At 39.7% G+C, this 27,580-nt stretch overlaps 1 protein-coding gene across 1 annotated transcript in view; it reads left to right on the top strand.

Moving 5' to 3' along the window:
- Positions 1 to 8,095: 8,095 nt before the first annotated feature.
- The window catches only part of slc24a3 (solute carrier family 24 member 3), a 93,004-nt gene continuing 73,519 nt past the window's right edge, over positions 8,096 to 27,580 (top strand). The window contains exon 1 of the mRNA XM_017722617.2: positions 8,096 to 8,616. Coding sequence (XP_017578106.1) covers positions 8,484 to 8,616 — 133 coding nt within the window. The 5' untranslated portion in view covers positions 8,096 to 8,483. The remainder of the gene's footprint in view (positions 8,617 to 27,580) is intronic.

The raw sequence follows: 27,580 nt of genomic DNA, 5'->3' as shown, positions 1-27,580 counted from the left end.
TGTGACGAGTTCATTTGCAAAAGCAGATTCTCCATTTGAATTCATTTTCAGAAATCATCTTTTTTATTATGGATTCCAGGTAATATACATTAAGTGCCATGTCAAGACAACAACATCATCATATATGTTGTCCTAAGTCTATCACAACTGTTTGTGTTTTCCAGAGTTCATTACCATTGTGTTTTGTCCTGAGTCTATTGCCATCATTTGTGTCCATCATTATCATGTGCGTTTTCCCAGTTCATCATCTTCATGCATGGTTTCTGGAGTCCATCATAATTATGTGTGTTATCCTAGGTCGATTACCTTCATATGCGTTGTCAAGGGTCCATTATTACCATACTTGATGTCCTGAGTCCTCATTGCCTTTGTTGTCCTAAGTTCATTATCATTATGTGTGTTGTCTTGAATCTACTGTCATCATGTGTGTTATCCTTGGTCATCAATATACATCATTATCTATTGTCCTGAGTTTGTCCTCATCAGGCACTTACATTGCTTAAATGAAATAAAAAATGCTTTAACCCTTAAAATGTTTTCAGCAGGGCTCAATATCCCCAGCATACCACCATTTTCTGCAATTCCCCAGTCATTATCCTGGTTTTTCCTCACCCAATCATCCTTAAAGTGTGTGAGGGCAAAAAAAAATGTGCATCCTCTTCCATTGTTTTAAACTTCTTAATTAATGCCCTAAGAGTGGAGGTTTGTGGAGTGCATTTTCAGGCATGTGGCTATTTTTCTTGGCATTACCTGATTCATAAAGGCCAGCACACTTTGGTCTCATTTCACTTTTTCTCAAATCTTCCCCATGTTGAAGTATGACTAAGAGAATTTGGCCTAATATTAATAACCCAGTGAAACAGGAATTCATGAATGACCTCATGCTTCAAATACATTTTGTTCATGAGAATTTTTAGGCATGCCAGTAATTGTGATGTGGTTTTCTTTAAAAAATTGAAATAGGCTTAGGCTTTTTTTTTTTTTACTACATTTACTTTATTTATTTATAATTTTTTTATATTTTACTATCAGATTGAACTAACTAACCACAAAGACATTTTTTAATTGCGTTTTAAAATGAATCTTTTCCAAGGGTGTCAATAAGTATGGAGCTGACTGTGTATGATGAGTGCATCAGAGGAGGTTCTGAAAATGCTGAATTCTTTGTTTTTTTATATAAATCATACCATAAAACCTTCTGTTTTTAGTGTTTGCAGAAACAGCTGTCCTTTCAACATTTCATGATGAAGGGACCAAAATTGCCATTTCAATTATGCAAGTTTTGTTTCAACAGCAATACTAAGTTTCTGTTTACTTTTCAAAAGCCATTCAAAAGACCATGGCAACCCTCTGACACATCTATGGAGCAGGGCAGGGGTAGACTTTTCAGCCACTGTCCTTATTTCCTCCTTTTCTTGGCACTTGCGTTGTCAGACTGACTGCAGCCGCCACAGCCCTCTTGTTCAGTCCAGCGAAAGCATTCTAATTACCTTCTGTGTAGCTGAACGGTAAGGTGACATCTGAAGTGGACAGTGGAGTAAATATTCATGACATTGTCAAATTTATGGTAAACTGACCTCACAGTAAGTCATAGTGATGTGTGGCGAGGACAAAAGTAGCGCAGTCACACAGAACATGCTTCAGTACTGTTTCATGTTTCACGCACTAACCTAAATATAGCACAGCAAGTGAGTGATTATAGAGGAACATGGTATGTGCGAGAGAGGGAGAATGAGAGCACTCTCTCCTTGGTCCGCTCTGCCCTGTTAAAGCAGTCCTTCTTTTCTGCTCCTTTGTGACATTCCTGTAAACGCTGCTCCACTGTGGGCAGATTACAGGCTTACGTTTTTATTTTGGTCTATGTTAAACAGCCATCAATATTTATGATGTAAACACACATATTCCCCACTTCTATCCAGACACACTTTGAGTGGCCTGCTATACGCAAGGGACATGCATGCACGTGTGTGCGCATGTGTATATCCATGCATTTGTGTGTGTAATGTACATATGAGTGCTCTTTGTCTCTAATCTATTCCCTTGAGCTTCTGCTGTTTGAGTTAGCTGGGAAGCTAGCATAATAAAGGCCACATGAAGCTTCTGACCTGCTCTGCAGTTCAGCAAAAAATAGTGATATAGTCTGAACCATAGAGAAACATGACCCAAATACAGCCACCATTACATACTGTATAGGCCTATAAAGAGGAAGCACAACACCACAGGCTGGGGTACATAGAAGTAGGAGTATTACTTAGGAATATTTATAACTTTAGCATTATTCAAAACTGTACTATGTGCATTTTTTCAATTAAAATTGAAAGAATTTTATTAAATAAAGGAATTACTGAGTCAGCGTTGAAGTTAGCCCCCCTTTTAAGCCTGAATCAGAAAAGTCAGAGGCACGGAGACACACACACACACACACACACAGGTTCATAAATTCAATGTTTAGGCCTCAAATACAAAATAGAGGTTTGCATTCCCATGGCGTTCCTGCTGGACCTGCGAGAAGCACCACAATATCTTGTGATGTGAGACTAATTTTAAATGTTGTGCACGGGAGCAGGCAGGTAAGCAGGCCACTGCAGATGGGAGTAGGATGAAGCATGCATGAGGAGAAATCCCACAAATGAATGAATAGCCTAAATAGAGTAGAAGAATAAATAAACAAGTCAAATCAAGTCAGGGTTTATTGTCGCTTCAGCTATCTAGCATGTATATATACATTACTGCGTGCAAGCAAATTTTTAAACAATTTACCTCTGCAGTGGTAAATATATCATTATTAATTCAAATTCTGTTTTCATTCAAATTTTGTTTATTCAAATATTAACACTTTTCTCAGCAAATAAACACATACTACACAAATAAATAGATTTTGAAAATGTGTCTTGAGTGCCTAAGACTTTCGCACAGTAGTGTTTATATATATATATATATATATATATATATATATATATATATATATATTTATATATATATATATATATATATATATATATATATGCGTGTGTGTGTGTGTGTGTGTGTGTGTGTGTGTGTGTGTATAATGACAGTAAAACAATTACAATTCATGAAGGAATTAAGTCATTCTAAAATTTTGCAAAATGGCTTCCATGGAACAGTTGCAAGGCATAAACCACTGCTGACCAAAAAGAACACAAAGGCACATCTGGCCTTTGCCAAAAAGAAATCCAGATGACCCCCAGGTCGTTTGTGATAATATCCTGTGGACTGATGAGTCAAAGGTGAAACATTTTGGAAGATATGGGTCCTGCTACATCTAGCATAAAGCTAACACTGCATTCCACTTGTAGAAGATAATTTCACAATAAATTATTGCCAACTCATAGAGAAGATACATTTTAATGATTTTTGTAACCATAACAGCCATAGTGTATAGTTTTGTACTGTTGTCATCTTAAGTGTAGCACAGTGTTGTGGAAAGCAGTAATTCATTCTTCTTTCAGCACATGGCTGTTGAGACAGAATGTGTTAAAATGTTTAACTCGATCTGCCTTGACTTGATTATTCAGGGTAACTTATATATTTGCTACATGCAAGTAATAACTCTGCAAATGTGTTATATATAATTGCATATGTAATCATTTTAAGTCTTCAGTGATTTATCTTGCACAACTTCATATTCACATTAGTTTGTCTTGCACATTCCCTCTTACTACTTCTCCCTTCTGTCCTGAGAGACTGAGCCTAATGAGGGTTAAAGGGGAAACCTAGTTGCTTAGAGCCTAACCACTTTTTCCATTCATGCTGGAAATTTTCCAGAGCTATTTATATGAAGACTTACAAGGCTAGTAATTGACTTTCTGTTTCCTGTGAGTAGAGCAGGTTAGACTCAGACAGAACACAACTCATAGAATGAAACCTACTCAAAACCTGGTTTATTTCAGTAGAACTCTGAACTCACTTCCGCCTCTGGATGCAAGAGTTCACATTTTTTCTCCTGTTGGACTAAGCAGAATCTTCCAGACACCTCTGTATTATAGCTGCGCTAAATCATCCATTGCTTGTAGTAAGCAATGACACTTTGAGTGTCATTTATCTCTTATGGAAATACACCTTAAGCATCCATTCTAATAATACATTTAATTATCCACACATAATATTTACAAAGCCAGCCAAAATCAAAACCCTTTAAAACCCAGTGTTCAATAGAGCTTTCAGCTTGATCAAAGGACAGCAGAAAAAATAAAAACACAACATTTTATTGGCTCACTCTCACAATTGTGACACAGATGGACTTGTAAGATCTGGACAATGCAGCTCTAATAGCACATCAAAAGACAGACTGAATTACACAAACAGAGAGAGAGAGAGAGAGAGAGAGAGAGAGAGAGAGAGAGAGACAGAATACAGATCACAAGCTGCAGATGAAAGGTGTGGGGGTGAAAAAAAGAGAGAGAGAGCGCTGTGGCATAGAACTGGCTACTATGGTCATACTATGTTTTTTGATGCCCTTTCATACTACAGTGTCTCAACTCAAACAGAAACGCTATGTTTTTGACCCTGCCCTCTTCTGTTATGTTGACGCACTCTGCATGAAGAACATTCTACAAAAGTACTGCAAAAGCCCTTAAAGTCTCTCCTGATAATCCAAATGATTTCATCTTTCATGGTGAATCTAGTATCCTCTAAAGGCCGATGCTCTAGACTGAGATTATGATCAATCTGTCTGTACAGGCCTGCAGCACTGCAGATTGCTTAATCTGATGAGCTCATTCACTCACTCCTCTCTTCCCCTCCAGCAAAAGTGCATTATTTTCCCTGCACGGCCCATGCTCCTGGAGAGACATTAAGCACCTTAACCACTAGAACAATGTGAGCACAGCTAGGGGCTGACGCAGCTTTCGCTGAGCGGGGTCAGGAAAGAAAAGAACACAGCCGGCCTCACTCTGCCCCAGCCTGCTGTCTTACCATATGAAGGATATAAAAGGATGTTTTTTCTTACCACACAACACGCATGCTCATAAAACACTGCAACTTAGGGACAGTGCAACCATTTGGAGCACTGAAGCTACAAACTTCAGCCAACTGCCTGGGTCACTTCTGGTTGAGAGCGAGAGAGTTCTACCCTGCAAGCCCAGCAAACTGAAACCTGAATTGCTCTCTCTCCCTCTTTATTTATTTATCTATCTCTGAATGTACGTTTTTGTGTCTGTTTGACACTGTATGTAACATGAATGCATGTCTGGACTGAACCTACTTTGCTTAGATGAAAGAAAATGATTTTTTTTTTTTTATGCCCTTAAAATGTTTTAGCAGGGAGTTTTGGGGACTTGATGTCCCCAGTGTACCACTGTCTTCTGCAATTCTTCAGTCATTATCTTTAAAATGTGTGGGGGCAAAATACACTTGCACCCTCTTCCACTGTTTTAAACTTCTTAACTGATGCCTTAAAAGCTGAGGTGTGCATCTTCAAGCATGTGGCAACACAAGTGAAATGTTTTCTACTGTAAGCTGCTGTGTACTCTGAGCTACTGTGTAACTAAATACAAATTCTTTGTTCATGCAAACATGTTTTGCCAAAAAAAGCTCAATTCTGATCCTATCTAGGTGACAGTTCATCTGCTTTTCCATTCAAATATTTAACTTTTAACTTATATTGTTAAGATTAAAGTTCTCCATATAGCTATAAAGGACTTAATGACTGAATAGACACAGTATTTTAACAGAACAATATTTACTGTTGGTGGTAGACCCATGTTTGATTTGGGGGGGGTGTAGGTGTTGCCATTTTCCCCCAGTCAAAAAAAAAAAAAAAGACAAAAGATAACCCCCCCCTTGTAAAACTGCCACCACCTCCTCTTTCTACACTATATTGCCAAAAGTATTCCTTGTCTGCCTTCACATGAATATGAAATTGAGTGACATCCCATTCTTAATCCATAGGATTTAATATGTCTGCCCACTCTTTGCCATTATAACAGCTTCTACTCTTCTGGAAAGGCTTTCCACAAGGTTTAGGAGTGTGTTTATGGGACTTTTTGACCGTTCTTCCAGAAGCACATTTGTGAGGTCAGACACTGATGTTGAACGAGAAGGCCTGGCTTGCAGTCTCCACTCTAATTCATCCCAAAGTTGTTCTGTCGTGTTGCGGTCAGGAGTCTGTGCAGGCCAGTCAAGTTCTTCCACACCAAACTTAACATATGCACTGGTGTGCAGTCATGTTGGAACAGGAAGGGCTGTCCCCAAACTGTTCCCACAAAGTAGGGAGCAGGAAATCATCCAAAATCTCTTGGTCTGCTGAAGCATTAAGAGCTACTCTGACTGAAACTAAGGGGCCGAGCCCAGCTCCTGAAAAACAACCCCACGCCATAATCCTGCCTCCACCAAAGTTTACACTTGGCACAATGCAATCAGACAAGTACAGTTCTCCTGGCAACCGCCAAACCCAGACTTGTCCATTGAATTGCCAGATGGAGAAGCGTGATTCGTCACTCCAGAGAACACGTCTTCACTGCTCTAGAGTCCAGTAGCGGCACTTTACATCACTGTATTTGACGCTTTGCATTGCACTTGGTGATGCAAGGCTTGGATGCAGTTGCTTGGCCATGGAAACTCATTCCATGAAGCTCTCTACACACTGTTCTTGAGCTAATCTGAAAGTCACATTAAGTTTGGAGGTCTGTAGCAATTGACTGCAGAAAGTTGGCAACCTCTGTGCACCATGCGCCTCAGTATCCTCTGTCATTTTACGTGGACTACCACTTCATGGCTGAGTTGCTGTCATTCCCAATCGCTTCCGCTTTGTTATAATACCACTGACAGTTGACCGTGGAATATTTAGTAGTGAGGAAATTTCATGACTGGACTTGATGCACATATGCCATTCTATCATGGTACCATGCTGGAATTCACTGAAACAAAAACACATTCTTTCATAAATGTTTGTAGAAGCAGTCTACAGGCCTAGGTGCTTGATACACCTGTGGTCATGGAAGTGATTGGAACACCTGAATTTAATGATTTGGATGGGTGAGTGAATACTTTTGGCAATATAGTGTATCTCCTTTAGACTAATATTATTACATTACATGTTTTAAAAATTGGTTGCCTTTGAAGAAATCCACAAAATCAAAAAAAAAGAAAAGAAACCCAAACAAACAAAAAACAAAACAAGAAAAGACACACATACACACACACACACACACACACACAAGTCACTGTAAGGCTGTCACAAGTACATCTACAGCTCATGACCAATACCCCACCATACCCATAGAGTTCAATCACTGCCAGTAGATAAATGTTTTTGCAAAGGTATTAATGTTATTCCTTAATATCCATTTGTTTTATGCACATTCGTATGTTTTTATGCTCGTTTTTTGTTTCTGGCAGCAAAATGTCAAATTATTGACCTCTGAATTATTTTGAAATAATTACATTTTCTTGAAATTGCTTAATATCCCAAAATAAACGATTATCCCCAAATTAATTAGTTGCTTTATGAAATGTAATAGTCAATTTCCAAATATTAACTCAATAGATTTTTAAAAAGGTAATTTCATCAAAATTTTAACATCTTGTTGAGAGAAACTGCGAAGGAGGAGAAAAGACCACAGAATTTTCTCCTCAGAAGGGCCCCCATATAACATAACAGATGAGTCAAAGATCTTGTCCATAACTCAGCTTTATGGTGTTTTTTGGAAAGCTCAGTTCTCTGGCTGGCTCAAGGCTCTTACTTTTAGCTGCTGGTTTGCTACAACACCCCACAGCGCGAGCAGTCCCTAGCCCCGCCCTTCACAATAAAAGTCCATACAAACGAACAGAATATAACAATTGCTAGCGAACTAAAATTAGCATGCTCTATCATCTGAACAGACTACTCTGTTAATTCTGAAGTAAGGAGGACACAGTCGTACTGCGCCGTACTGCGCCTTTCATACCAACGCGGACAACGTAGGTACGGACATCTAATTGCTGTGTGCTGTAACTCGGTAAATAACATGACACCAAATGCTGCTGCTGAGAGTCTGGCCGACCGACAGGGGGCCTCAGTGAGCACAGAGCAGGAACAAGCTCACTGCCCCCGCCTCTCCATGCGAACTTCGGGGGCTGGATATTTCACCAGCTGCGCTTCTTCTACACTCTCTCTTTCTCTCTCTCTCTTTCTCTCTCTCTTTCTCTCTCTCTCTCCCTCATTTCCCTCCCCTTGTCCTCCTCCCCCGCTAGCTCTCTCGCGCTCTCTCTCTTCCTCTCCATCCTCCTCTCGCGCTCAGTCTCTCAGCAGTCCGCGTGCCTGTGAGAGGAGCCACCGCAGGAGCCGCATCCATGGAGCGCCTCTTCCGCCCGCAGCCTCTTCACTTCGTCCCGTTACTGGCTGCTATGGTATAGGAGAGAAAGAGAAGCCGCAGCCGATAGCGAAACACGGTGTTCCAGTTCGGGCCTTTCGACACCCCGTCTGAAACTTTTTCCCTGTCTCTCGGTTCCCCTCGCTGCGCTCCGGGCCGTCAGCGCTGGCGATGCTCAGCCCGAGGAAGGTGAACGCGAAGAGGAGGAGGAGGAGGAGAAAGGAGCTGCTGGCGGGGCAGCTGTGCCTAATGGGGCTTCTGCTCGCCCTGCTCTCTGGACTGGCGACTTTGACCCAAAACTCCGGTGAGTGTCGTGCTTGTCAGCGGAAACATTTGCGAGTCGGGTCGAGGGGGGTGATGGAAAGTTGACCAGTGTTTTGCTGGCTTTGCTGGTTTGGGCAGGAAAAATAAAGGGGCTGCCTGCACTTTCAAGTCTGATTCCACGCGGTGTAGCAGCTGTGCTGCAGGCTTTACGCCGTGTTTATTTGAGGAGTTTGAGCGCTGGAAGCGGGAGGGAGTGAACACGCTGCTTAAAACAATAGGCCAAATGTGAAAAGGTGGAGAGCGAAACAGCCGCACATGTGGGTTTAATAAGAGCTCGGGTTGTCGCAGCGCTCACTCTGGGCTCGGAGAGTTGAGCGGTTTGAGTATAACAGTTATATCCATGTGTTACAACAAGATACGACAGTGTGAAGTGAATGGCAGGAGTTGTATATTTGCCATAGTTTGATACATGACATTAGATCCGTTTTGATACATTATTCTAAGGCAGCCCTGCGGGAATATTGAAGACATGGACATATTTTAGGTCATTATAGATGTATACAACCTTATAATATATTATAGGGTTACCATAAGGGCAAATGATGATTGTTGACCAGTCGATTACAGTAATACTGTTGTTGAAAGTGGCATAGAAGGCTCAGAGGTTCAGTTGATTTGTCTGTCTATTTACTGTGGAGAGGACAACCTTAGACTAAACACCTCCCAGTTTTGTAGTAGGACAGGCTGTGTAGTGGAAACACTCCTCACTCATTTCAGTGACAAGTGATCATGCAAATGCTGAACATTGAAAAGCTAGAGACGCATGTTTACGTTGGAATCATATCAGTATCAGCAGATAATTGACAACAAAATAATAAAAATATCTGACCAGTCTTTAGACTTGACATATTTGACATATTTGACATATGTGGTGTTTCAAACCAATACTTATTGATGTTTTTATTGCACTCTGGAAGAGCAGAATGATTCGGTGATGCTGGGCTGCTGTACTGAAATGACTACATATTATTCATTCACTGCATTTATAAGCCCATAGAAATAAATGTTATGTTTATCCATGATACTAATGCAGGCAGATGTTTCTAAATTTTATAAATGTTTATGTGTCAGCATTGGCAGATGTGTACATGTAAACAGGTACAGGCACATAATTCCCATATCGGTGCATCCCTACGTAAAAAAAAAAAAAAACAAGCATAAGCAGTGCTGGGCTATTATTGAGCCCTGTAATGCAGACTACGCATAGCAGAATTTTTATATGCCATTGTAAGCACCCTGACATTAATATGAATGGCATATCTTTCGGACATCTTTTTAAATGATGGATTCTTGTGAGTTAGGCTGTAAAATCATGCACTGCATCCCAGGATTATTCTTGCAGCATGTGTCTTGTTATATGTGATGCATCATCCCCAAAGCACACTTTATTATTGCTAAGTTATTTACATCTATGAAAATTCAGTTAAACATAATTTAGCTTAATGTTCATAGGCGACATGGCTTCTATACATGCCTTTCCATCTCCTCCTGCTTTTTCCCCATTTAGTTCTTTACCATAAGGCTTTAGGATAATCACAATTCTGAATGTTACTGTCATCTGTAAACATGCCTTCAAAAGCCATTATCATCTCCTGTCTCTGATGTCAACCAGCCACTCTCTTTACTCATAAGTCACTGTATTTGTCAGCCCTGAAGCTGACAAGAGCATGATATTATCAAAGGCAAAACACATGTTAACATGTAATTTTGTGCTTGTCCACTAATGGGCACTTCATGGAATGTAGAAGATTAACTGGTTATGTAAGCTAATGTGTCAGTGACATTTGATGTTGTGGTACGGTTGCTTGGTGACAATGTACAGAATATTTGCGTTTGAATGTATGGTGTGGTAGACTAGTCGTTGTTCACAGCATTGGAGAGAGAGTGCTGGTGCGAAGGGCTTGTAGAGCGCTGTTGTGCGACAGCCTAGCAGGCGGCAGAGAGACGGATGCGAAGTGACTGGGCCGTCAGTTGCTGCTTGGTGCTCATGGAGATGCTCCCTAATTCAGCGCTGCATCTGGGCCAGTTAGTCCCTGCAAAGGCAGCCTCGGGGCCAGCCTCAGAGAACACTCTCCCTCTGAGAGCAGTGCACAAGCCAGGGACGGCTTTTGTCCTCTCTGTTTAATTCAGTGGAACTGTGACTGTGTCCGCATTGCATTTTCCTTTGGCTGTTTTGTTGTGGAGAGCAGTTTTTCTGAGTTTTGGGCTTTGACGATTTTATACACCTTTGTGTTGTTTTTGCCCCCATGCTTAATTTCTTTCTTTCGCTCCTGTTAACGCTCTTCCTCAGACGTGGGTAATGCTGCCGCGGAGCGCAGTTGCACTCAGGTTCTTCCTCCTCACACACCACTGCACCCACCAGCGAAGTGGACGCAGAGAGAGAACGAGAGAAAGAGAGAGCGAGCGAGATAGAGAGTACAGTCCGCCTGTCTGCTGTGATATTTCCCATTAAATCCTTTAGGTGTGGCAAATTTGGTTGATCCATGCTGGATAACAGTGTGAAGCATGAGGGAAGCAGGTGTAAGAACAATCTCAGAGATATTCTGTAGAAGTGGCTGAGGAATATTATAGTAAGGAGTGCTTTTTCTTTGCTAAAAAAAAACAGGATATTGGCATGTCATTTTCAGGTGAAGAATTTGGAAAGTCTTTTCTGTACATTTTATGATATAACAGGATGTTACACCCGTTCATTTTACATTCAAACAGAATATACATTCACTGGCCACTGTATTAGGCACACCTTGCTAGTAAAAGGTAGGACCCCCTTTTGCCTTCAGAACTGCCTCAATTCTTCGTGACGTACTTTCAACAAGGTGTTGGAAACATTCCTCAAGATTTTGTTTGGTTATTTGAGTTACTGTTGCCTTTCTATCATCTCAAAGCAGTCTGCCCATTCTCCTCTGACCTCTCACATCACTAAGGCATTTTCGTCCACACAACTGACCGCTCACTGGATATTTTCTCTTTTTCGGAACATTCTCTGTAATCCCTAGAGATGGTAGTGCGTGAAAATCCCAGTAGATCAGTAGTTTCTGAAATACTCAGACCAGCCTGTCTGGCACCAACAACCACGCCACGTTCAAAGTCTGATGCTCGGCCTGCGCTTCAGCAAGTTGTCTTGACCACCTCTACATGCCTAAATGCATTGAGTTTCAGCCATGTGATTGACTGATTAGCTGTTTGTGTTAAAAAGCAATGGGAACAGTTGTAACTAATAAAGTGGCTGGTGTACTTTGGAAATATATATATAAAAAAAACTGAAATAGGAGAAAACTGCATTATGCTTTCAGTGGTCTGGCCTCCTGAGAATAAGATTAAAGGATGCTGCATTTATGTTGTTAAAAGCAGAGACAAGATTCTTTTGAGAAATGTGGCTTTTGTCCCTTAAGAGAGGCTGGCAAGCTTGACAGATATTTGGTCGGTTACCTGTTCTTTTTCTCTCTTTCTCTTTCACTTTGTCCTCATCACCTCGTTCATCATCCGCACTGGCTGACTGCTGGTCGTCTCCACTTTATTATTTTAGCTAGTTTTACACCATGCTGGGCCACTAGCATGACAGCCCAGCCAGTCTTAGATGAATGACTGTAGATGGTATTCAGTGGTGACACTTTTGAGCCACACGCAGAAATGCAATACTTGGAGTAAGTCATCACTGTTGGGAGAAAAAACCTTGAAAAAAGTCTATTTAATTTTTTACTTGAATGAAACACCATCTTACCAAAGACATACCTCTGAAATACTGCCCATTTAAAGAATAATTCTGACTCTCAAAACTAATTGTAGTCGGCATAGACATGTTTGGTGTCTGGATACTGATCCTTTAACGTTAGAGCTATAAAGCTAACGTTGCTAGCAAAAACAAGAAGTTAATCGCCATTCGATATTTTCCATAAATACATCTCAACACTTCCCTCAAATCACATCCATGTCACATGGACTTGTCGTTGTGGTAGGGCACATTTTGACTTTCTGTGAAGTATAAATATGAAGAGAATGTTCTCCTGAGTGGCGCAACCATCTAAGCAAGAGATCCTGAGTTTGATTCCCAGTGATGCTACTGCCATCGGTGACCATGAGTCTGAGACCACAATTGGTCATGCTCTCTGGGTGGTTAGGATGGCACCCCACTCTTCTCTAATCACTCAGCATGATGCTAGCCAGGGCAGGTGTCTGATAGCTGATGTAAGATCGGTGGTTGACGCTTTCCTCCAAGTGTGCTCAGCTGTCCAATGACATTGTGTGAGCAGCAGTTTAAAGAGATGTGATGGCTGGCTTCACAGGTCTTGTAGAAAGGGCTAGAAGGCCTGCATTAGCCTTCGCCCTTCTAGCGCTGTTGGTGTCATGTTATTGGGTGAGTCCTAACTAGTCGGTGGAATTGGATACGACTAAATTGGGGGAAGAAGTAAAATTTAGAATACCATATAACTGAATGCTTCAGACAGCTACTTTAGACAATGTGTTGTACCAAATGTTGTATGTTGACTGTGCAGCAAGAGCAACAGTCCAGATGAACACCACTAACTTTCTAACATTCTGAACTGTGCAGGTTTCATACCTACCTGTATGGCTGCTGCTGTGTGTAGAACCTATTCTGTCAGCCCAAAAACTGTTGACTCAGTGTTTCCAGCCATCGTTGTAGCTGTCTGAATGGAGCCAATGGTCCTTTTGTCTATAGAAACGAATCCACTAAAACAGACACCCTGCTTGTGCACCAAAATGATCCTCCTCTCTGCGCCTCAGATGTCTAATCATCAATGATTCTCTTTGAAATTTTGCCCTGTCAAATATTGCATTCAAACAAAGAGCCAGCACTAAATTCTCACTGTGTAGGCTGTGTGCTGATGAGCCACATTACCCTGCACACTCTGAAATGTGTTCACAGTGATTGAAGGCAATCATGTTATTTGATTCATGGATGAAGTGCAAATAATGATTCCTCTGTCAGAACATTGGCAGCTATGTACCTCATCCAAATGCAGATTACAAAAATCAGCTGCATTATTTTTGCACAAGCAAAACGCAGCATAGGAAGACTGCTGGCATAGAAACTATGGGAGTTTAGTTGTAGTATGGATTGATAGTGTAGACTTTACATTTGTGTAGTTTAGTCCCATTACAAACATTGCACTCTTGTACATGAGCTCTGTTCATTAGTCCAGTTCAGAGTTTAATAGCAGTGATATCTGTTTGAGTCTATATGTCTGATAAGCTTCCATCTTTCTGCAGCGATGTACTGCTCATCAGATGCTGTTCCCTGTAACATGTCATTTTAATCACTACTATTATGCACAGTTTTAAGGTCTATAGCTATGGCTTTAGCTGTTGAATAGTCTATCAGTCTAAGTTCCCTCAAATGTTAGTAGTGAAAGTAACAAGTATTTAAAGTCAGTTTTTATTAGTCTTATTTTAGAGTGTATTGGAAGTAAGAGATCTGTGTTCTGTATATACTCATATGGTATTCCCATAATGTGGCCTGTTTTTAGAGTCATTTATTTTGAGCGCTGCAGATTACCAGCACCCACTACTAGTACTTGTGCTGCTACTAGTAGTACTACTGCAGCTGCTGTTACTACTACTACCAGGGTTATTATAGTTTTAAAATGTTCATTTGTTGTATTTTTATTTAGTTTTTCATCTTGGTTTTGATTTTTTGTTTATTTTCAGTTGTATTAAGAGTGCATTTTTTTGTTTTTTTTATTTTTAGTTTAGTTTCAGTTTAGTTTTATTTTTTAGACTATTTTTAGATTCTAGATTAAGATGAACTCAGTGATACTAGTGGTACTGGATAAGGGTGGAATAAAATGAGCTCAGCTCAGCTCCAGCTTTATTTTAAGACAGCCAAATGCAGAAGAGTTACACTTCTGAACTGAAAAATATGAAACCTAAAGTTTTTTTCTCAGTAATTCTATTTTGTTTTAGTTAATTTTTCAAATGACATAGTCTTGATTTAGTGTATTTAGTATCCATATTTTGAAAACTGTTGTTTTTTTTATTATTATTATTGTTACAGTAAAGGAATTAATTACATTTTTCACTGCGTTTTGTTTTAGTAATAGTTTTAGTTAACTGCGCACTTGATTGTATTACTACTACTACTGCTACGTCTACTATTATTCTTCCACAACTACCACTACTGTATTATTCCTACCACTACTACTGCTGCTAATATAACCCCAATTCCAATTTTTATGAAAAACATTAACTCATTTAGAACTTAGCACATCTCAAAAAAGTTAGGACAGGGGCAACAAAAGACTGGAAAAGTTAGTAGGACTAATAAAAAGCAGCACTAGGAGAAATTTGCAGCTAACTCACATGGCTGGGAATAAAAAGAGCATTTTAAAGAAGGCAGAGTCTCTCAGAAACAAAGATGGGCAGAGGTTAATGTGTCTAAAATTTGCAGAACAATTAACAAAACTTTCCTTAGTGTAAAATTGTGTGAGTATCCCACCATCTACAGTACATAATATCATTAAATGATATTATGAATCATTAAATGATTTAGAGAATCTGGAGAAATCCCTGTATGCAAGGGAAAAGACTGATGGTCAGTATTGGATGCTTGTAATCTTCAGGCGCTCAGGCAGCACTGCATTGGAAACAGCCTTGATTCTGTATTGGAAATCACTGCATGGGTTCAGGAACACTTCCAGAAATCATTGTCTGTGAACACAGTTTGCCATGCAAAGATGTATCAATCAAAGAAGAAACCATATATAAACAGGATTCAGAAACACTGCTGTCTTCTCTGGGCCAAAGCTCTTTTAAAATGGATTGAGGCAAAATGGAAAACTGTTCTGTGGTCAGATTAATCGAAATTTAAAATTCTTTTTGGAATCCATGGACATTGTGTCCTGACTCAAGAGAAGAGGGACCATCCAGGTTGTTATCAGCGCATAATTCAAAAACTTGCATCTCTGATGGGATGGGGTTGCATTAGTGCCTATGGTGTGGGCAGCTTACACATTTGGAAAGGCCCTTTTGATGCTGAACAATGTATAGAGATTTTAGAACAACATATGCTCCCATCAAGACAATGTCTCTTTCAGGGAAGGACTTGCATATTTCAGCAAGACAATGTTAAACCACATACTGAATCCATCACAGCAGCCTGGCTTCACAGAGGAAGAGTCCAGGTGCTGAACTGACCTGCCTACAATAAAGATATTTCACCAATAGAAAACATTTGGTGCATCATGAAACAAAAAATCCGGCAAAGAGGATTCAGGACTGTTGAGCAGGTAGAATCTTACATTAAACAAGAATGGGACCACATTCCTCTCCCAAAACTCCAGCAGTTGGTTTCCTCAGCTCCCAGACTGTCTGTTGTTAACAGAAGAGGGGATGGTAGACATGGCCCTGCCCCACCTTTTTGAAATGCGTTTATGCCATCAATTTAAGTTAAATGTTTTTCATTAAATTGCAAAATGTCTCACTTTTAACATCTGATATGTGTTCTATGTTTTATTGTGAATAAAATATGGATCTATGAGATTTTCAAATAATTGCATTCTGGTTTTATTTACATTTATTTCACACAACGTCCCTTTTTTGGAATTGCTGTTACTACTACCACTTACTACCACACCTTTTATTTCTACTACTTGTACTCAGTATGCCCTGAGCATATGCTGCTACTGCTACTTCTGCTGCTGCTTCTACCACAACTATTACTTCTACCATTACTACTACTGCTACTACTATGCTACTATTGCTACTGTTACTACTACTATTACCACCGCTGCTGCTTGCCACCACTACCCGCTATTACTGACTACTGCAACTCGCTCTTGGCTGGTCTTCCCATGCAGGCCATCAAGCCTCTGCAACTCATCCAGAATGCTGCAGCACGGCTCGTCTTCAATCTGCCCAAGTTCAGCCACGTCACCCCACTGCTGCGCTCCCTTCACTGGCTTCCTGTAACTGCACGCATCAGATTTAAAAACCTAATGTTTGCCTACTAAGCCAAAAATGGACCAGCCCCTACCTATTTGATGGCAATGGTGAAATCTCGAATTGTACCACAAGCCCTTCAAGCTTCGAGTACAGCTTGGCTTGACCCGCCATCCTTCAAGGCGCGTGGAAGACAAGTGTCAAGAATGTTCTCTGTCCTGGCACCCAAGTGGTGGAATGAACTCCCACAGGCTGTCCGTACAGCAGCCACTTGCTGTCTTCACATGCAGACTGAAGACACATCTCTTTACATAGCACTTAAATGAGCATTGAATTAAGTATTGTTTGCAATATATTGTGCTGCATTTATATATTATATTTTATTGTATTGCACTGTGTATTGTAGTTTACTGTATTGTATTGTATTGTATTGTATTGTATGGCACAGAGTTCTGTGTTCAGCTCTGTTCCTTTTTTCTGTGTATCTGCAGTGACTTTTGTTTCTAGCAGTATTTGAGCTCAGGACTGTCTTTTTCCCTAACTTATTGGTAACTAGCAAAGATACTTTCTCTAGACAGACACAGAACTTCTTGTAAGTCGCTCTGGATAAGAGCGTCTGCTAAATGCTGTAAATGTAAGTCTATTAATGAAACCATTATCACTGAAAACAAGGGGTCACGACTTGAAAAGTAAAGCTTGTAATGAAAAAAGCTGCTGATGTATGACAAGTACATGTAGGTAGCACATTTGAAGCTAGAATAGAGGAAATTTAATGAGAGGTCAGTTGGTCAATATGTGAGTAGGAAAGGTAATTAAACATAGGTATATATTTTTCATGGTTCCTCTTAATAGGATGGGCCTATTTAGTGCTGTCTTGATTTAGCCACGACTTATTCCAGAATTCACAAGATGCTTTAGTGGAGAGTCGCTGTGGCCCTTGAGCATGTGATCAGGTGAGAATGAGGCAGAGCGAAAGAAGAGACAGAAGAGAGGGGTTTTCTATCTGAAGGCCTTGCAGGACTCCTGCATGTGTCTCTCCCTTAGTGGCTCTCACTAGCTGCACAGCTCGTTAATTCAGGAAAGAGGGGGGCGTCCTATATACCTTTCCTACCCTCTATATATAGTGCACCCTAAATGTCCTCATTAGAGACATGATTTATGATGCCCCTGCATCCTGCCCACTTTATGCTGGTGCATAGACAAGAGCGGACTTGGCTCAACACTGCATCTGTTTATGAAGTTTTTAAGAGCCAGCAGCTGTGGCTTAGACTCCAGAGAGCAAAGCAAATGCCTCAAATCAAACCTTGACTTTTGGCCAAAAGTGGAACTTTTTGGTATCGATTGGCACAGCCAGTTAAGAGGATGAATTATATGTGTTTGTTTTGAGTACAACTGATCACATTTTGCTGATGAGGCCTTATTCATATGAGGGTCTGTGAAGTTTATAATGCAGCTCACTCGCTGTCTCTGCTGATGTTTTGCTTGCCTCAGGCCGAAGCTTCTTCAGCTGTTAATCTGTAATTTTCCATCCATTGATGTGTAGAAATCGCAGTTATTGCCAGTGATAGCAAAAGGGCACGGTAATTTTAATTTAACTGTTTTGTACACATAGTTTACAGAAACAAGTGGAGAAATTCTGTTGACACTGTGAAGTGAAAAAGGAGATAGAGGTATTGTATTATGATTTGAATTTGATGAGAAGTACAATCTTCTTTTGTAGAAAGAAAAAACATTGTTTGCATTTCTTTGCATTATGTAACTAACTAGCCTACGCTGCTGAAAGTCAGTTTGCAAATCAAGCAAAGGAGCTACTGCTGTTCTCAGAACAATTAACTGGCCAGCCCAAAATTCAGACCTCAGCATCACTGAATGTGTTTGCGATAATTTGGATTGTGAGAAGCAGAAAATGCAACCAACGTCTAAGATTGAACTTTGGAGGTGTGGGAAAATATCCCTGCTTCTCTGAAAAGAATGGAAGCTGTAATAAAGGCAAAGTTTGACACATTAAATACTGAAAATTTTCATATTCTATTTAGTTGGATGAGACTTCTCATGAATTCTTTAAATATGTGTTCTGCTTTTTCCTGATGCTGAAAAATTGCTTGTATTTAATGTCTTGTTTTGCCTTGAAACTAAATTGTCTTTGACGTTTGCACAGCATTGCATATATAATGAGTTATGTAACTATGGAACTGCCTTTAAATAGTAAATCAAAGTGACAGTAATAACAATAATAGACTTCTAATATATTTTTAGTATAAACTCTAAACTGAAAGTACTGATCACGGCAACACCTGAAGCAAAACTAGCACAGAGGCAGGAGAAAGTGTAAAGTGTATGGTGGTGAGGTGAAAAGCCATCTTGTTATCAAACATGCGAGCTGTAATACAACACTTCATCCAGAGAGCTCTGCTGAGTAATTAGCCTGGCACCTTTACTCACATTAACAAAGCTAACACAATCGAAAAGCATTTCACCTACAATAAGTGGGGCACAGGAACTGATTAGCCTTTTAATTGCTTAGTTGAGATTAATTGTGAGTTGGCTGTGGGGTGGAATGGAAATTGCCAGCAAGAGTGTAAGAGTACAGCTCATTACTTTTCAAAGAAGAAGCACTGAGAAGAAATGATAAAATGTCATTTATTCAGACGAGTTGGTATTTCTCTGCTGAAAAAGACAAATATGCTTTGGATATTATAATCCACAAACAAAGCATAATGAGTTTGAGCTTTAATCTACAGACGGCTTTGAATTTATATAAGTCACTGCTTCATTTTTCATCTGATTACATAAAGCTACTGTTGGAAAAATAGATACATAAAAATTTGATGGTGAAATAGTGTTTTGTAATATAACCTGCGTAACATAGGAGAGGATTTGTACTGGATGCTACTGGCTCAGGTTCTACACTTCATGTTTTTCTTTATTGTTCAAACAAAGTCCTACCCAGGTGGGGGTTCGGTTATGAAGTTATGAAACAAATGCAAATACAGAATGAAGTAAGTTTAACAGCATATTAAATTGCGATTTTGGTGCCTCCTTTTTCAAGCCTTGTCAACATTTGTGTTCAGTACTTTTTGTGCTATATTGACTAACAATGTACAGTGATAGAGCTCTTTACAAACAGACATACAGACTGAAATAAGAGAAGAATGTCAGTTGTCTCTCATCCTTTATGTTCAGTATCTTTATGTAAAAGGAGATTTATACTATACTATCTTTTTTCTATGCTATACTTTTTGAGTCACATAGACTTTTAGAAAATCTTATGACTTTTCAGCTGAATCATTCCTTTAAAAATAGTTTGGATTGAAGGAAGTGAAGGAAGTTCATTGTCTGGTAACTTGACGAGTCATACTTTTCCAGGCATTCTATCATACAAAGTTCAACATGCAGCACTGGATGCAAAAACAGGCAAATGACAGAGCAAAAAGAAGAATAAACACAGACAAGACAAAATTGTACTGTGGTTAAACATTATGTAGCAGCACTGACATATGAATGGAAATGTGCTTAAAGGGGAATTCCACTGATTTTTCATAATTTCTTTGTATTTTAATTGTAGAGATATAAACAGAATCATTTCGAGTGCCTTAGTGTAAAAGAGCTTGTGATAGGCACCAGGGGTCACGATGTCTACAATACAAATGCAATGATTTCATTTACTATCCAAGACAATCAGTAAACCGACACTTGTCTTCTGAGCTTTTATATGTAAGGTTGATAATGTTAAAATAGTGCTAAATCTGAAAAGAAAAGCATTTTTTTTAACTTATTTTGCCTTAGAACACCCTGCACGTACATCTTTGGATTAAAAATACATGGTTTAAGCCACAGTCTGATGCACCATTTCATGCATAAGCTCTCTGTGTTGTAGCTTTTAGAGGCACTGAGGATGCTTATATATTCAGCTTTTTTTTACATATAAAGCAAAAATATAATATCTTCAACAATAACTTCAACACACGGTATGCCATGAACAAAGCTGGAACAGACAAAAAAGATTGTTTACTGCCACATAAAAAACACTGTCAAAAACTAGCAATACAATGATTTTTATTCAACATTTCATATCCTTTGCTTCACTATTTCAAATTAAGTGAGACTACTGAATCTCTCCTTGTAATGAAACATGCAGTTTGTCGCTGTTATTAAAGTACTAATATACACAGTATGCTCAGAAAAGTATATTGTGACAATTTATCACAATGATGATAAATATTGTCACATTGCCTAGGCCTAATTAATAATATCTTTTTTTGTCATTTTTTTTGTAATCACAAAAAAATATCCAGTTTTTACATCAAACAGGACTTGGCTCTGCAGCGTTGGTTTCTCTCCCATTCTGTCATATAGACTGAATGCATTTATCAGCTGCTGCCTTTGATACATTCTTCAGTGAACAAATACAGGACTGATAGCTAGACTGAAATAAATATGACGCACACAGCAAAAGCAACAAAGCACCTTTACAGCAGACGCTGATCTACAATGCATAAAGTAGAAGCATAAGAACAAATCCAAAAAGTATAGAGAACCTGATGCTAACAAAACAAGAAAAACTGTTTAAGGAACAGAATTTACTTTGTTTGAAAAGTGAAGCGGGTTTCATCCTTAAGATGTTTTCTGTTCCAGCAGATGCGCCAGACTCAGTTCTGTCATTGACGTATTGAGGAAGGTTTTAGTCAGTCTCTGTGAAGCCTCCAGCCATGCAGGCAGAGCAATCTATAATTCAGGGGATCAGTGTGTATCAGAGTGTTTACAGTGGTGGAGAAACCGTCATTATTCTTCTCACTGAACATACTGATGAAGCCCGCTCTGAGTTCCTTGTATATTATGGAGTTCTGCACGTTAAGTGGAAACTTCAGTTGGTGTAGGGGTGGGGGGTGGTGGGGGGTGGTGGGGGTGCTCCACAGAGTGTTGTCCCAGAAAGAGCCACTCCTGCTGGGTAACTCTCAACCTCAAAGCCCCTTGCTTGGCCCTTCAGCCTTTTGAAGGACTGGCAGAGATGAAGCTGCCCTCCAGCTCGGCGGCCTGACAGCAGACATGCACAGCAGGAGGATCACTGCCTCCAGCCTCTAATGAGCCTGTTAATGGCCTGTCACATCCTTAAACAACCCATCACTGATACTCAATCACTGCCGATAAATATAACCTCTACTGATTTTTTTTCTGACATTATGTTTAGTTATTAGCACGTATAAGTGAGAGTTATTACTAGTGATAACAAAACCATGGTATAATTTCATATTAATATTTACATACTGGTAACTCATTGAAACAAGCAGAGAAATTATGACACAGGTGTGGATTGTAAATCATAATGAAGTGAATAAGACATTTCATTTTGCCCCGTTTTTGCCTTTACATGAAAACAAATGAAAGAAACAGTCTACGTACAAGCTAGAAAAAGCAAAGGCTGGAACCTGTCGTTAAACAACGTAAATCGAATGTAAATGTAATTCATTATGTAACTTTGTAAGTAATTATGTAATTACATTTAAGTAGCAAAATGATAGTAATAATTCTAGACTTCTAAGGATAACTATGCTATAATTATAAGCCACATGAATGATGCCTGGCCCAGGCTGTTCATAGAGGTCCTTTCACTGTATCACTGTTTCCTCTGGTTTATATGTAAGTATCATTATTGATGAGCAGGAGGTAATAGCCTTTCCTGCAGAGCTGTAGACATACAAAGCTGATCCTGCAGAGAGCACAGCTACTTTAAGCTTCTCTACAGGTTTGCTCAACAACTTTTCCTAGTTCCAGCTAGTTCTGTCCCACATCCAGGGCCTCACCTGCATAGCTAATGAAGATAAACTAGGTAATTAAAGTTTGGCAGGGTGGACGGATGTGGGGCTAAATTTATCTCTGTGCTGACAGTATGGGGTCGGATGTGCAGGGCCTGCTGAATGTATAGCGCAGAGTTCTTCCCGGCAGCTGCTTTTTGGGGCAGCCTTTTTGTTCAGGTCATGTATGCAACATGTTACTTTATTACGGTACATGGTTAAATCAAACCCATACCCCTCCCTGCCGCCCCCCCCGAACAAAACCTTTCAAGCAATCAATAATTACTCTTAGATGTCTAACTTTTGTTGCACGTTAGATTTACCTTGCATAATTATTTAAATACATAATGAAGTATCAAATGATTGCTTGGATTTAGACTCTGCCTTAACCGATTCTGACTTTCTTCTGTTTTTTTTGATGACCAACAATGACACATGATAAAAATGGTTTTCAGTTCACAAAACAAGACTATATACACAACGAAAACTTTTCAGTGAATGCAAAAAATATGACATTGATTGAATGTTTCAGTCCACACTTTTGGCAGAGTTTCTCTACTTCTTTGTTTCAGCTATATTAAATCATTTTGAGAAATAAATAATATAAATTTAATCTAAAATTACTACATGCAGCATTTTATCACTGCATATAACTGAGACTCCTAAGATTTTACACATAGAAACTTATATGCAACTGGTTGCATGAAGCATCATTTTCATGTAACTTAGCTGTTACACAAAGCAAATAAAAAACTCTTAGTATATAAAGAGTGACATATTAATTATATTTGCATATTTGATTCATTTTACAGTCAAATATACAAATATAAATTTTTCTTTAATGTATATTTGACTTAATAAATCTTATGGTTAAGTCATTTCAAAATTCAAAATTAATGTAGCAGTTATGATTGTACTTGATATGCTGTGTTGCTTGCTAGGTCCTAGAAGTGCTGCACATTCATCAAGGACCACATCTCGCTCTCCTTTTTTATAATCATTTTTTATCATTTATATCCCAAAGGAATCTCTGTTCTTCAGAGCTGCACTCCATGCGGATGCAAGCACTGCTAAAATGCTGATTTTATAAATGCAACGTTATCTCACAAAATCACCATGCGCATAAATTTAAGACAACAGCTGTGCTGTGATTTCAGCTAAACTTACATGTAAAATAATCACTCAGTGCACAGCCTCCATCTGGCTGACAAGAAGGATGTTTTTTTTTCAGAGTGAATGAAAAGACAGTGTTAATGATCATAAAGATCAATTAATTTGAATACATCAGGATTGCTGCCCCAAACACACTTGATTGAACTAAGTTCTAAATTGTTAGGGTTAATGGGTGTGTTTGAGCAGTTAATCACTAAACTGTGCTGGAGACCGGCCCTCCAGGATCAGAGTTGTGCACCCCTGGTTTAAATTAAAACAAAGAAGAATCAAGCAATACAGGTTAGTGATCAGTCCTTGGCAACACTGTTTGCACATGTGCAGCTCATCTATGTTTATGTCGGCTAAATATGCTGCCCAGCCTCTCTGACTCTCAAGAATAGACAGAGAGAGGTGTGCCTCTTGCTAGTCACTAAGGGGGTCTGAAAAGTTGCTAAATCTAGCGACAAAGTCATTAAGTTGGCAACATTAGTTCATCGTCAAAAATACTTCATTCTCCAAGTGTGAAGCGAAGTACTAATATAAGTGTCCAGTAGGTACAGAAATATAAAGCTATATAGCTAGCTGAATATCCTTTTGTCAAAAAAAATATCTTTAAAAAACTGACATCAACTTTACAAGGTTTCAGTTTTAATAGTGATAAAATGTTGAAATGAATCATTTATTTTTTTGAATGGAATTAAAAAAGCACAGAATAGTTTTAGTGAAAATATCCCACTGCATTTTTGATGTTGAGGGACCTCGTAATCTGCTGTCTTGTGCAATAGTATTCATCCATAGAGCAGTATTTTGTAAAGACAGTTTAGACAAAGCATCTGTGAACTGCCTCCCCGCAAATAGACCTGCTGTTGTGCGAGTGGTGCAAAGTTACATAACCTGTCTTAGTCATGTCTGTCCTTTGCAGAATTATTTGAACATGGGGTGAACACCTCAGGGTTTTCTCTGGAGCTGGCTTTTAGTCTGCTACATCTCACTAGTCTTTCTGTATGATCTTTTATGCTGTTTGATAGTTTCCCTCCCGTGTATTTGTGTAGTGGTTAGGCCGAGGGTCATACCATTCTGAAAGGGTTAGTGTATGGCTCTTTGTTTTATGATGCACACCATGTGCTGACTTTGTAAACATCTCAGAGGACGGGAAAGTAAACCTTGTTATGTAATTATATTATATTTTACATAACTTGTGTATGTGTGTGTGTGTGTGTGTGTGTGTGTGTGTGTGTGTGTGTGTGTGGTGTGGGGGGGGGTGGTGGGGGTGGGGGTTCCTGCTAGTGCTCTGGCTTTCCTTTTTTTCTAATGAGAGAGAAATATAGTAAATATCTGTAAGAGCTAAAGTCAAGCAGGGGTGTCACAGAGCTTTCTTATTCACTGGTAATGAGTAACCAAAACATACCACAAAAAACCCCAAAGACCCTAAACTGAACCATATGGCAGTAAGACCGCTGAAGTAAGTACGTTTACATTACAGATGAGATGCTCTGTGGCCATAAATGTATTGTTTACGTTCATTTTTTTAGGACGAAGTGGATAAATGTTTGTTCTGTCTCCTGTTTTGAGTCTCATTGTTTTTTTTTCTGACTGCATGTGAGTTTATGTGTGTGCAGTGTGTGTGAGTGTGTGTGCAGTGTGCCTGCAAGTGTGTGCTTTGTTCATCTTAGTGTTATGTCATCACTGCCTCCCTCTGGTCTCTGTGGTTACGTCACATCTCCATAGTAACTTCCTTCATCCCCTCGCGTGTGTGTGTGTTCTGAGTGCATTCTGGCTCATTGCACAGGTAATGGCATTTCTACACAACGTGTCAGAAAGCAACACAATGGCCCGGCCATGCTCGTGTTCCAGTGGAGCCGGCATGGTAAGGCCGGGCTGCTTCACTCTAATGGATCACCTCCTGCTTTCCCTCTAACATGATTTTTCACATGGCAGCCATGCTGCACACGTGTGCTTTTACCAGGCAGAGGCTTCAGTGTAGAGCCCAACTGATATGAACATTCTGTCTCTGATATTTAATTTAAGGAGCTAAAAACGTAGATAACAAATAATATCAGCTGATATAGTTGTATTGGTAACAAATTAAATTACCTCTGCTTTACTGTATTACATGCTTTCAGTTGTCCTATGACAATATGATCTGTCTGTGCTCTGCCCATAAATGCATTTTGAGGTTGGATAAAGCCTACAGAGCATTTAACCTAATGAGAAAAAACGTTCGGTTTAGTCAGAAATGGTTTTTGTCAGTAGCACTTAATTGAACGCATTATAAACCATAAAATCCTTAATCACCTCCCACTGTCCAATCCGTTGCATTTGAAGTAGTCCACTTTGTTTTCAAGGCAGCTAACATAAAGGAATGGCCAGTCTTTTGGAGTTAACTTTAGCCTGCCATGGACTCCAGACTGAGAAGCTGCCTGACTTCGTCAGCTGTGCGCAAAATACCTTGTATACTGGAACTGATAGCATGAATGAATGTTATCTTTTCAAAATTCTAGCAGTGTGTGACAATCCATTGGAGGCACGAGTGAATGGAACACACATATGAGACCAATGAGAAATTTGATGAAGCTGAAGTTGCCTTCTTTTTAAAAAAAAATGTCATTAGACCTTTAATGGTTCTGCAGTTATGTTCAGACATTTGACACAGCTGTCAAATTAAAAGCCAGCTTCAGCCTTGTAGAAAGTAAGCCATAAAGCAACATTTAGCATTTTTTTGCAGGGCCCGAGGGGCTAGTGTTAGAAAGCAGCGTTGACATAGGTTTATATGTATATATCATAACAAAATGTTCAGAAATTTGAATAAAATTTTTATCAAAGCAAAGTTTTGTTAACAAAAAACAACACCTGATCTATCTAACAGTGTGATCTTTCATAATGTAATATATAATAAAATTATTTGCACACTCTTACTTTGGGTTATTTGACAACATGTTCTTCAAATTCGCAGAAAAAGAGCGCATATGTTGGTGAAGCATGGATAGTAAAGATTTTACTTTACTGATACTGACATTAAAACTCATCGTCCAACAACGATCTAATATTTTTTCATTAAAAATGGCTAAGCTTATCAGCCCATCACCAGTGTGCCTTGACCAGGGAAAGGGAGACAGAAAGAAAGATGGTTTAGGGAGAAAGGAGAGAAAAAGAAGGGATTTTGTGGGGTTCTCTCAGGTCGATTGGCACTCCTCTCAGCTAGACTTCACTGGACTTCTCCCTGTGGAAAGATCATTGCTGTTTCCTTGCACTCTGGATGAGAGAAGCACATCATATTTGCAGTACATGTCACAACTATCCTTACTTTACATGATTACTTTACTCTTGACATCGGTGTACCTGAGGGTGCCATGAATTATTGAACAACCTCTCCTGGGATTGCCTGAGCCTGTCCGCATTGCAACAAAAGGCTGTTTGTGAACGCAGCACTCAAATCCACTGTCAATAGATGTGTGTGTGTGTGCGTGTGATAGGAGAGGATGAAAAGGCACTCACTAATACCTGACCTTACAATCAAAGCTGCAAGCAAAATGAAATAATATCAATAGCATCAATCATGACAGGGCTTTCAGGGTGTGCATGACGCCATTGCTCACGTCACATTGTGAAGCTCCGTTTAGTGTCAGCACTCCCCACTCTAAGCGCTGTTTATCTACAGCCCTGCGCTATAGAGCTTTTATTTTTAGCCAGAGGAGCTGTAAGTCGGAGCAGTTCCGTGTGCTCTGGAGTGAAGAGGAAATGAGCAGAGGTTCTTGAGGACGCTGTAACCCAGATGACAGCGCTGACAGAATAATACAAACCCCCCACCACCATCACCCCAGACAAGACGTGCCAGAGCCTAGGCCTTCCTGTGATGTCACATTTATTGCGCCTTATCCCCGAACAGACGGGCTTCATGAATATTCCACAGCGCTGTGCTGGCTGCGAAGATGTCGCGCTCCGCTCCCCCCAAATAATGCCGCATTCGTTGAGCTCTCGAGCCTGTGATATTGTGACACTGCGTAACTCTTTGCAGCTCACAGTGTCCCTGTGAAGGCTTAGGAAATGGGAGCGTTCTGGCCGTCTTGTCCAGTCAAGGCCTGTCCATTACACATTTTGAGACATTGC

This window comes from Pygocentrus nattereri, chromosome 5, assembly GCF_015220715.1.
Source record: "Pygocentrus nattereri isolate fPygNat1 chromosome 5, fPygNat1.pri, whole genome shotgun sequence".
Lineage (NCBI taxonomy): Eukaryota > Metazoa > Chordata > Actinopteri > Characiformes > Serrasalmidae > Pygocentrus > Pygocentrus nattereri.
Note: the sequence above shows the minus strand (reverse complement) of the source record. Positions and strands in the feature narration are given on the sequence as shown.